Source organism: Nerophis lumbriciformis, linkage group LG01 (genome assembly GCF_033978685.3).
Source record: "Nerophis lumbriciformis linkage group LG01, RoL_Nlum_v2.1, whole genome shotgun sequence".
In the NCBI taxonomy this organism is placed as follows: Eukaryota; Metazoa; Chordata; class Actinopteri; order Syngnathiformes; family Syngnathidae; genus Nerophis; species Nerophis lumbriciformis.
Genome location: NC_084548.2, coordinates 58749866 through 58762500, shown reverse-complemented (window position 1 = coordinate 58762500; position 12635 = coordinate 58749866). Strand labels below are relative to the sequence as shown.

General features: G+C 45.3%; 1 protein-coding gene across 5 annotated transcripts in view; it reads left to right on the top strand.

Annotated features, from left to right (window-relative positions):
- atp2b3b (ATPase plasma membrane Ca2+ transporting 3b) overlaps positions 1–8391 on the top strand; it is a 166824-nt gene extending 158433 nt beyond the window's left edge. For 3 of the 5 annotated variants that reach the window (XM_061988268.2, XM_061988235.2, XM_061988243.2), the window contains one exon: positions 713–8391. In XM_061988268.2, the coding sequence (XP_061844252.1) occupies positions 713–1162 (450 nt within the window). In that variant the 3' untranslated portion in view covers positions 1163–8391. The remainder of the gene's footprint in view (positions 1–712) is intronic. The other 2 variants (XM_061988252.2, XM_061988261.2) reach the window with 1 other exon arrangement.
- Positions 8392–12635: the final 4244 nt, after the last annotated feature.

Below are 12635 nucleotides of genomic sequence, written 5' to 3'. Positions count from 1 at the left end.
TATTTTTTACATTTTAAAACACCGGCAGTGAAGTTGCCAGAATTTGACTGTAAAAATGTAAAAAAGATTGTTTTTCATTTACAGTAATGTACTGTAAAAACGACTGTAGATCTTACATTAAAAACTGTCAGCCTAGTTGACATTTTTTACTGTAAAAAAAACCAGTGGTAAGTTGTTATTTTAACAGTAATGCACTGTAAAAACGACATGTTTGACATAAAAATAGCAGCTAGGTTCCCAGAATGTTACAGTAAAAATAAATAAGTTTTCCGTTTACAGTAATACGTTGTGAAAACATGAGCATAGATTTTACATAAAACAAAAACTCAGTTGACAAAATTTTAATGTAACAATTTAAAGGGCCCCGTATTTCCATTTACAGTAATGCACTGTGAAAAGCAGATTTGATGTTTTTACAAAAATAGCCAAAATGTTTCCTCAAAAAGAACAATGATACAGTTTTTAATCCACTGTAAAAACCACGGTACATTTTACACTAAAATTCTGGCAGTTTTTTGCCGTAAAATCTGCTGATTGTTTTTTACGGCGACGTTACCCATAAGCCACCTTGCCCTGAGTGCCTGTCTTCCTGTCTGTGTGCGCGTCTCCCGGAGGAGACCGGTCCGTCTCCATGGTTACCCCTCGGCTGTGTTCCACTTCCTCCTTCTGACTTGCTCTTCTCTCTTTCTTGTGGCGTCCGCCCTCCTGGCAGATGCGGGTGGTGAAAGCGTTCCGTAGTTCTCTGTACGAGGGCCGGGAGAAGCCAGAGTCCCGCAACTCCATCCACAACTTCATGGCCCACCCGGAGTTCCTCATCAACGACCTCATCCACAACATCCCGCTGATCGACGACACCGACGTGGACGACGAGTCCGAGCTCAGCAGATACCAGCACGTGCACCCGGCCCTTCGCAAGCCGCCGCCCCCGCCCGCCCAGTCCCAGCCCGCGTCCCGCAGCCGCCCCGCCCGCCCGTACCGCCAGCACAGCCTCCCAGTGACCCGGTGCAACCGGAACAACAACAACAACAGCAGCGCCTCGCCGGTCGCCCCCGGCAACTACCGTCCCCATCATCGCCACCATCGACACTGCGGCAGGGACCGGTTGGGGAAGCCCCCCGGCCCTCACCTGGCCCACCTGTACTGTGTGGAGACCACCTTATGACTGGGCGGGGAGGAAAGGGAGGACGCACATGTGACATTTCCATCCAATCGCTCGACAGGGCGGATATGCGGGAGGACAATGGCTGCTCCTAGATCTCCATGACGACACCCCCACCACCACCACCCCACCACCACCACCCCTTCCCCACCCTCACCTTGACCTTGACCCTCCACCCCTCCAGGTAACGAGCTGTGAGTTTGGGGCTATAGGGCGGCATGGGGACCACTCTCTCCCGCGTTCCTATTGGTCACATCTGGTTGCCATGACGCCGCAATGATCCGCTCGTCGTCCAATCGTTCAAGCTTTAACTCATCGTCTGTCACCCCCGCATGATATTTCTTTGATTTCCTCTCTCTCTCTCACTACGTGTGTGTTGTCTCTTATGGGTGGGGGGGTTACAAAAACAGAAACTTGTTAGAAAAAGACCAATTCCAGACAAATATTATCCATTTAGTATATGTTGTTTTTTTGAAGCGACAACAAAAAAAGGTGTCGTAACGGTCGCCAATACTTCCCCACATGATATAATGTACGTGTATGTGTGTGTGTGTATGTGTGATTCACACACACACGTATATGCAGAACTGGTGTTGGGTGTCTCGAACGCTCCTCATTACGCATACACAGTACATCCATCCATGTATCCATGAATATGTTTTTTTTTTAAGCGAAAACCTAAAACTTGTCATATCAGTCGCCAATACATGATATGATATACATGTATGTGTGTGTGTGTGTGTTTGATTCACACACACATACATGTATATGCGACACATTGGGCCATGCATATGCAGAACCGATGTTCGGCGTCTCGACTGCTTCTCATTGAGCCTATCAGTAAAAGAAGGACATACAGTATGTTTGTGTATGAATATGTTTAAATTTTTTAAGCGAAAACCTGACACTTGTCATAACAGTCGGCAATACTTCCCCACACGATATGATGTACGTGTATGTGTGTGTGTGTGTGTGTGTGTGTGTGTGTGTGTGTGTGTGTGTGTGTGTGTGTGTGTGTGTGTGTGTGTGTGTGTGATTGACACACACATACACGTATATGCGACACATTGGGCGATGCAAATGCAGAACCGATGTTCGGCGTCTCGACCGCTCCTCATTAAGCCTACCAGTAAAGGAAGGATATACATGTATTAATATGTTGTTGCTTTTAAGCGAAAACCTAAAACTTGTCATATCAGTCACCAATACTTCCCCACATAATATGATGTACATGTGTGTGTGTGGGATTCACACACTCACACACACTTACATGCGGTAAATTGGGCCGATGCATATGCAGAACCGATGTCCGGTGTCTCTCATTAAGCCTACCAGTATTGGAAGGACATACAGTATATTTATGTACGAATGTTTTGTTTTTTAAGCGAAAACCTAAAAATTATCCTATCAGTTGCCGATACTTCCCCACTTACCGGTAATATGATGTACGTGTATGTATGTCTGTATATGTGTGTGTGTGTGTGTGTGTGTGTGAGTGAGTCACACATACACGTATATGCAGCACATTGTATGCGTCTCTCATTAAGCCTACCAGTATTGGAAGGACATACAGTATATTTATGTACGAATGTTTTGTTTTTTAAGCGAAAACCTAAAAATTATCCTATCAGTTGCCGATACTTCCCCACTTACCGGTAATATGATGTACGTGTATGTATGTCTGTATATGTGTGTGTGTGTGTGTGTGTGTGTGAGTGAGTCACACATACACGTATATGCAGCACATTGTATGCGTCTCTCATTAAGCCTACCAGTAATGGAAGAATATACAGTATATGTGTGTATGAACGTTTTTTTAAGCGAAAACCTAAAATTTGTGTACGCGTATGTGTGTGTCAATGTACATACGATACATTGGGCCGATGCATATGCAGAACCGATGTTCGGCGTCTCTCATTAACCCTACCAGTAATGGAAGGATATACAGTATATTTGTGTATGAATATGTTTTTGGGTTTTTTATCAGTCGCCAATACCCCACATGATATGATGTACGTGTATGTGTGTGTGATTCACACACACATACAGGTATATGAAAAATGGGACCCATTACCTCCCTGCTTGGCACTCAGCATCAAGGGTTGGAATTGGGGGTTAAATCACCAAAATGATTCCCGGGCGCAGCCACCGCTGCTGCCCACTGCTCCCCTCACCTCTCAGGGGGTGATCAAGGGTGATGGGTCAAATGCAGAGAATAATTTCGCCACACCTAGTGTGTGTGTGACAATCATTGGTACTTTAACTTTTAACTTTTATGTAGCACATTGGGCCGATGCACATGCAGAACCGATGTTCAGCGTCTTGACCGTTCCTCATTCTCGACGTTCTCTCCCCCACCCTCCAAACTTTGCTGTGCTTCATGGTTTTTCCTTTGGGAGGGTGCAAAAAAAACAAAAAACAAAAAAAAGCTGAGAGCTGGCGAAGCGTTATCCCTTTAAACGGCATCAGGTCACAACGCACAGACGACGGCCCTTTAAGACGCACATGCACTCATCTGCTCACATGCCATCGGGGTCACCGCCATCGCAAACAGGCCCCGCCCCCAAAGAGGATGACGTAAGATGGGTTGGACATGATCATATTTTATTTCTTTACAGCTGAAGGCCGCGAGTGTGACCGTGCGCGCGCGACTTGCAGGGCAAACCAAGGACATGAGGCCAGAATGTTTATTTTAACTCAATAAATTCTGATCGTTGTTTTTTAACTGTTAAATCTAGCGCTACTGACGCATTAATGGACTATTCTTTGGTTTTTGGGTGTACTTACTGTGTTTTTGGGTCTGCTTCCTGTTTCACGCTCTTATTTTGCTCCCATTTCCTGTTTTTGTAAAGTTACCGCACTAGGAACAGGAAGTGGGAGCGAAATAAGAGCGCCAGACAGGAAGCAAACCCAAAGCACAGGAACTACACCCAAAAACCAAACAAGTCGTGTCTCCAACGATGCAGCAATGTTGGGTGTCAATTTAAGAGAAAAAAAAACCCTCACATGACTGATACAGCTGCTGTGTTATCAATAAGAGCTTCTTTCATCATTTTGATGTTATAGCGCCAAATAAGGTGCATTTTCTTTATTTCCCGTTTACTATTTGCTTGAAAAAAACTATTTTATCTGCTGGCTATTCATTTTATTTGCGGGTCAAATTGAATGGCTTTTTTTAATCCAACACAGCGTCAATGCAGCCAGTGTGTGTGCCACACGCTCACTGAAGCGTCTTTTACTCATTATATGTAGTCGTGGCAGTTAGTTAGTTAGTTGGGGTGCACAAAAAAATAGATTCACATCCAAATTGCAGTTCTTATTGATGCCGATTCTAAATTGATTCCTAATTTCCAAAACTATATATAAAACAAAAATTATAATATTTTTTTTATTTTTTATTACAAGAATACATTTTAAAAGACGTTTTAGGCCATCTTCATGCAACCAAAGGGAGTTTTTCTAACTAGTAACCTCTTTTGAAAAGTTTCATTATAATTATCATACCGAATAATACATTGTGAGAACCGGTTTGAATCGATTCTGAATCGAATCGTCACCCCAGAGAGGGTTGGAATCGTTAGGTGCCCAAAGATTCCAAAATGGGATAAGGAACAACTGATTCAATGTTGAGGCTGATACGGATCATTTCTACTACGTTACCTTGCCTGAGCTTCAACTTCTGTGTGTGGCCCCGCCTACACCCACAGAGACAAATATGGTGGCTGACTGACAAGAGGGTTCACTCCACTTCTTTCAGTCTGCTATGGATAGCTCAAAAGGGTTATGGGCGGATTTGCATGAAACTTTCAGAAATAAAATAAGGAACAAGTGATTACATTTTGGGGCTGATCCGGATCACCGTCTGGATTCAGGATTTTTTTTTTTTTTTACCGTTAGGAGTTTGGCGCTCTTTTAAACACAAAATCTTTGTCTTGGCCTTTCTTTGCCGCCCGGCTGGGAATAATATGATGATATTAATGATGTGCATCCATGTTTGACTCCATCCAAGTCACCAAATGTGTTCAAAATGTTACAAGTGAACACGGCCGTGTGCGAGATAAATATTGGACATATAATGCTCGGGCTGCTGTGAGGAATTCTAAATTAATGTCGATCAATTCCATAACATAAAAAAAAAAAGCTGAATTTACATTTACTGTGCTGTAGGGGTATTAAGGTGAGCAAATCAAGCGCTCCTTTACTCCTACATGGCAGGAAGTTAGTAAACCTCCCTGAGCTTATTGTAAACAAACATAGCGTCGATCGTGTAGGACTTCTTCACTCTGTGCGCGTTTTTCGAGCCAAATGTTCTACAAACATCACTCTTCAACACATCAAACCTTAGTCGCAAAGTAAAGTGCACAAACGAAACTTAAATCTACAGTCTAAAAAAATAATGCATATCAGTCTTCGGAAGCAGGAAGTTAATTGATTTCTTTATTACGAAGGCTTTTTTTTTGGACACTGAATTACCGTAGCTGAATGTTTTGTGTTTGAAATTTATAAACAGAAATTTTTACATCATAAGATGGTGACAATTTTACTGAATAAAAATGTGTGGGCACACTACATTTTAAAACATACAATTTTTATACACTGAATGTTAAAACATTTAATGTTTATACATTAAATTTTAAAACACTGATTTTTTCTGCACTGATTTTTTTTATACACTGAATTATAATACCCTGAATTTTGTTTTACACTGTAAAATTTAGTGTCAAAAAAATTGTGTAAAATAAAAGTCAGCATATAAAAATTCAGTATAAAAAAAATTAATGTTTTAAAATTGAGTGTCAAAAAAATCTGTGTAAAACAAAATTTAGGGTATAAAAATCCAGTGTCAAAAAAATCAGTGTAAAACATACGGTGCAGAAAAATTCAGTGTAAAAAAAATTCTGTGTAAAACAAAATTCAGGGTATAAAAACTCAATGTAAAAAAATTCAGTGTAAAACAAAATTCAGGGTATAAAAATTCAGTGCCGAAAAATTTTGTTTTTTAAAATTCAGTGTATAAAAATTCAATAGAGTTTTGAAGCAACTAATATTTCTGCACGAACATTTTACACACTGAATTTTAAAGCACTGAATTTTTATACAAACACATTTTGCTCTCAAATCTTAATTCAATGAAATTGTCAGCAAAATTGGATGTAAAAAAAAAAAAAAAAAAAAAAAAAAAAAACAGTTCGCAAAATTTAAACCAAAATTCAGTGTCAAAAATATTTTTTGGTAATGACGACAAAAATGGACCTTGTGTTATCATCTAGTGAAAAAAATGTTGTGCATCCCTACTAAAAAAGTCCAAAGTCAAATATTTACATGTTTAAAGGCGTAACTGACGGAGTGTGCCTTGGTTTGCCCTACAGCTCGTGAGTTTTTGCCTCACCCCTCACTTCAAGTGGCGTGAAGAATGCACCAAAGTCCGAAAGAGAAAGAGATGATTCAGTATTATCTGCTCACAGACGCCACCTAGTGGTTGTATAGTCCCGCTCCCTTCCTTCATTTCTTCAGTCATGTGCAGGATTCTCATAGGAATGAGGAAGAAAGCAAAATATGTAAATACTGACGTTGTCAAGGCAACAATGTGAACGTTGTGGAAGTGGACGACGTATTTGGCTATTTTTCAACATTATTATCACCGGGACCCGTTTGGGTCCCCGGGAGCTCAAACGCTGTATTTGGGTTGATGCTGACAAAAATATCACACATGCTTGACATGTCGCCGCGTTCATCCCGCCAACAAACAAGAGTGTCCGCACAGCGTGTGTGTGTGTGTGTGTGTGTGTGTGCTGCAACGCGATGCAATCCCCCAAGCCCCCCCACAACCCATCTCCCCCTCCCCCTGTCGACTTCCTGAGCTCCCCCCCACCCCCATCAGAAAAAGACAAGGGCGGATAATATGCAACCGGTGGACGTGTCGTCTCGTGTAACCCAGATTAGAAAGGAACGCCGACACATGCAAAAACTGTCCTGCTCGTCGTGTTTCAGGCTCTCTGGGAACGTCTTTTAACTGTACAGAACTCTCGTCTTCTCGAATGCTCGCCATCCATCTTGGCCGCCGCCGCGCGGCCATTGTGTTGCTGTCTGTTTTGAAGCATGCATTATGGGTATCATTAATGTCACTCTTTATGTGTAGGTCCATCATTTAGGCTACTGTCACGACTGTGCGCTACCAACATTTACACACACACACACATACACACACACACACACCTGTTCAAGTGTCACACACTAATGAAGAAAAAAAAAAAAAAAAAAAGGCACATGCTGATGAATTTTACCGTGTTGTAAATTAGACGGTCCAGTTTCTGACATTTGCGTCCAATCATGCGTTCCACACGGCGATGTCACGAGACCGGAAGGCGAAGCAGAATGTGAGGGAGAAAATATTTACCCCGAAGTGTCGGAATGGTTCTGTACAGATCTCGCCCCCAAATGTGCAAACTCTTCATTTCCAGGTACTTTTTTTTTTTTTTTTTTTTTTAACGCTCTTCTTTTCTCTCAGCCCTTTTTGCTTTTTTCTAAGAAGAGGGACAACAACAACAACAAAAAAACGGGAGCGCTTGTATTATATCACCATGGTTACCGTCTCCGCCCCTCCCCCCATCCGCCGACGGAAAAACAAGTTGTCGCACATTATCCCGAGCGTTTTTTTTTTGTTTGTTTTTTTTTCTCCTGGCGGCTGTGTTTTCTGTCAGGCGGAACAAGAAGAGCCCGAGGCGTCGACTCGTAAATCGGCGGGGATCGGATCGAGAGGAATGGAGCGAATTGAGGCTGGACCACGGAGCTAGAGACTGCAGGAGTGCAATGCATTATGGGCATTGTTTAGGCTGCTCTTTTAGATCTGCTGCAAGGGGAGAAATGACAGATTTTACATTTATCCATGAAACATTACGTTGTATACCCCCCCCCCCCTTCCTCCCCCTTCTTCTTGCACAATGTTCTGCTGACAGAAAATACAGCCGAAACTGTTCTGAAATGACAAAAAAAAAAGACCAAAAAAAAAAAACCAACCATAAAGACTATTGAATATATTAAAGAGTTACCTGCCTGTTATTTAAACAAATAAATATCTATATATGAGAAAGAACACACCTGTATACTGTAGACTAAAACTGTATGGAAATCTAAGATAATTTATCGGGAATTAAGTCCAACACCTTTTATGTCTGTATGAAAGAAAAAAAAAATACATCAAAGTATTCTACAATAATAACTTTGACAAAGTCTGTGTGGTCTTGTGTTGTTTGTTCGCTCTTAAACCAGTTGTCACACTTTTGTGTGATTATCAACTTTTTCTCTGTCTGCTAATTCATCGTTTTTTACAAACTTTTCTGACAAGCAGCTGACAACCAAAAGGATAAATGGGTCGTACTTGTATCGCGCTTTTCTACCTTTTTAAGGAACTCAAAGCGCTTTGACACTATTTCCACATTCACCCATTCACACATTGATGGCGGGAGCTGCCATGCACGGCGCTAACCAGGCCCATCAGGAGCAAGGGTGAAGTGTCTTGCTCAAGGACACAACGGACGTGACTAGAATGGTAGAAGGTGGGGATTGAACCAGGAACCCCCAGGATGAGGGCGGGTTAAATGGGTATACTTGTATAGCGCTTTTCTACCTTTGTAAGGAACTCAAAGCACTTTGACACTATTTCCACATTCACCCATTCACACACACATTTTCATATTTATGTACATATGTTTTATAGATTTATATATATTTTTTGTTATATTTATTTATTCATTTGATAGGGAAACAGGATAAAGTATAGGGATACAGGTACTGAGAAAACAGACACTTATAAAAATTATAATAAAAATAAATACAAATAAATTTAAAAAAAATATATATATATTATTATATATGTTATATATTTACATACTTGTGTGCAATATCATGTGTGATACAAGCAGTCTTGCAGCGTGTTTACTCCTGTGTGTGATATGTGCAATACAAGAAGTCCTGCTGTGTGTTTACTCGTGTATGATATCATGTGCGATACAAGCAGTCCTGCAGAGTGTTTACTTGTGTGTGATATCATGTGCGATACAAGGTGTCCTGCAGCTTGTTTACTTGTGCAAAGCTGGACAGCCAGTTAACATCTAAATGTCCTCCAACAAGCACACAATTTCTCATATTTTAGTCAAGTCATTTTCAAAAGGTAAACATGCTAGGCTATAGGCTACTAGCAGCTACACAACAGCTAAGCACACAATAGCACACAAGCTAGACATAGGTAATAATCCATCCATCTTCTTCCGCTTATCCGAGGTCGGGTCGCGGGGGCAGCAGCCTAAGCAGGGAAGCCCAGACTTCCCTCTCCCCAGCCACTTCGTCCAGCTCCTCCCGGGGGATCCCGAGGCGTTCCCAGGCCAGCCGGGAGACATCGTCTTCCCAACGTGTCCTGGGTCTTCCTCGTGGCCTCCTACCGGTCGGACATGCCCTAAACACCTCCTTAGGGAGGCGTTCGGGTGGCATCCTGACCAGATGCCCGAACCACCTCATCTGGCTCCTCTCGATGTGGAGGAGCAGTGGCTTTACTTTGAGCTCCCCCCGGATGACAGAGCTTCTCACCCTATCTCTAAGGGAGAGCCCTGCCACCCGGCGGAGGAAACTCATTTCGGCCGCTTGTACCCGTGATCTTGTCCTTTCGGTCATAACCCAAAGCTCATGACCATAGGTGAGGATGGGAACGTAGATCGACCGGTAAATAGAGAGCTTTGCCTTCCGGCTCAGCTCCTTCTTCACCACAACGGATCGATACAGCGTCCGCATTACTGAAGACGCCGCACTGATCCGCCTGTCGATCTCACGATCCACTCTTCCCTCACTCGTGAACAAGACTCCGAGGTAAAAGCAGAGACCTAATCCTGCAGTCACCAAACCGGATCCCCTCAACGCCTTGACTGCGCCTAGAAATTCTGTCCATAAAAGTTATGAACAGAATCGGTGACAAAGGGCAGCCTTGGCGGAGTCCAACCCTCACCGGAAACGTGTCCGACTTACTGCCGGCAATGCGAACCAAGCTCTGACACTGATCATACAGGGAGCGGACCGCCACAATCAGACAGTCCGAAACCCCATACTCTCTGAGCACTTCCCGAGGGACACGGTCGAATGCCTTCTCCAAGTCCACAAAGCACATGTAGACTGGTTGGGCAAACTCCCATGCACCCTCAAGGACCCTGCCGAGAGTATAGAGCTGGTCCACAGTTCCACGACCAGGACGAAAACCACACTGTTCCTCCTGAATCCGAGGTTCGACTATCCGGCGTAGCCTCCTCTCCAGTACACCTGAATAGACCTTACCGGGAAGGCTGAGGAGTGTGATCCCACGATAGTTAGAACACACCCTCCGGTTCCCCTTTTTAAAGAGATGAACCACCACCACCCCGGTCTGCCAATCCAGAGGTACTGCCCCCGATGTCCACGCAATGCTGCAGAGTCTTGTCAACCAAGACAGCCCTACAGCATCCAGAGCCTTAAGGAACTCCGGGCGGATCTCATCCACCCCCGGGGCCTTGCCACCGAGGAGCTTTTTAACTACCTCAGCAACCTCAGCCCCAGAAATAGGAGAGCCCACCACAGATTCCCCAGGCACTGCTTCCTCATAGGAAGACGTGTTGGTGGGATTGAGGAGGTCTTCGAAGTATTCCCTCCACCGATCCACAACTTCCGCAGTCGAGGTCAGCAGAACACCATCCGCACCATACACGGTGTTGATAGTGCACTGCTTCCCCTTCCTGAGGCGGCGGATGGTGGTCCAGAATCGCTTCGAAGCCGTCCGGAAGTCGTTTTCCATGGCTTCGTCGAACTCCTCCCATGTCCGAGTTTTTGCCTCCGCGACCGCTGAAGCCGCACACCGCTTGGCCTGTCGGTACCTGTCCGCTGCCTCAGGAGTCCCATGAGCCAAAAGAACCCGATAGGACTCCTTCTTCAGCTTGACGGCATCCCTCACCGCCGGTGTCCACCAACGGGTTCTAGGATTACCGCCACGACAGGCACCAACTACCTTGCGGCCACAGCTCCAATCAGCCGCCTCGACAATAGAGGTGCGGAACATGGTCCACTCGGACTCAATGTCCAGCACCTCCCTCGTGACATGTTCAAAGTTCTTCCGGAGACTCTGCCAGACGTTCCCAGCAAACCCTCACAATGCGTTTGGGCCTGCCAGGTCTGTCCGGCATCCTCCCCCACCATCGCAGCCAACTCACCACCAGGTGGTGATCGGTAGAAAGCTCCGCCCCTCTCTTCACCCGAGTGTCCAAAACATGAGGCCGCAAATCCGATGACACAACTACAAAGTCGATCATAGAACTGCGGCCTAGGGTGTCCTGGTGCCAAGTGCACATATGGACACCCTTATGCTTGAACATGGTGTTCGTTATGGACAATCCGTGACGGGCACAAAAGTCCAATAACAAAACACCACTTGGGTTCAGATCCGGGCGGCCATTCTTCCCAATCACGCCTCTCCAGGTTTCACTGTCGTTGCCAATATGAGCGTTGAAGTCCCCCAGTAGAACGAGGGAATCACCCGGGGGAGCACTCTCAAGTACTCCCTCGAGTGAATCCAAAAAGGGTGGGTACTCTGAGCTGCTGTTTGGCGCGTAAGCGCAAACAACAGTCAGGACCCGTTCCCCCACCCGAAGGCGGAGGGAAGCTACCCTCTCGTCTACCGGGTTGAACTCCAACATGCAGGCTCTGAGCCGGGGCGCAACAAGAATTGCCACCCCAGCCCGTCGCCTCTCACTGCTGGCAACGCCAGAGTGGAAGAGAGTCCAGCCCCTCTCGAGAGAACTGGTTCCAGAGCCCTTGCTGTGCGTCGAGGTGAGTCCGACTATATCCAACCGGAACTTCTCTACCTCGCGCACTAGCTCAGGCTCCTTCCCCCCCAGCGAGGTGACGTTCCACGTCCCAAGAGCTAGCTTCTGTAGCCGAGGATCGGACCGCCAAGTGCCCTGCCTTCGGCTACCGCCCAGCTCACATTGCACCCGACCTCTATGGCCCCTGCTATGGGTGGTGAGCCCATTGGAGGGGGGACCCACGTTGCCTCTTCGGGCTGTGCCCGGCCGGGCCCCATGGGGACAGGCCCGGCCACCAGGCGCTCGCCATCGTGCCCCAACTCCGGGCCTGGCTCCGGAGGGGGGCCCCGGTGACCCGCGTCCGGGCGAGGGAAATCTGAGTCTCGGTTCTTGCATTTCCATAGAAGTCTTCGAGCTGCTCTTTGTCTGATCCCTCACCTAGGACCTGTTTGTCTTGGGAGACCCTACCAGGGGGCATGGAAGCCCCCGGACAACATAGCTCCTAGGATCATTGGGACACGCAAACTCCTCCACCACGTTAAGGTGGCAGCTCGGAGAGGAGTAGGTAATAATCATTGAACAATAAAACAGCACATTTGTCAATATAAGCAAGTAATTATAGTTGCATTTTACTCACACATGCAAAGTCTCAATTACAGAAT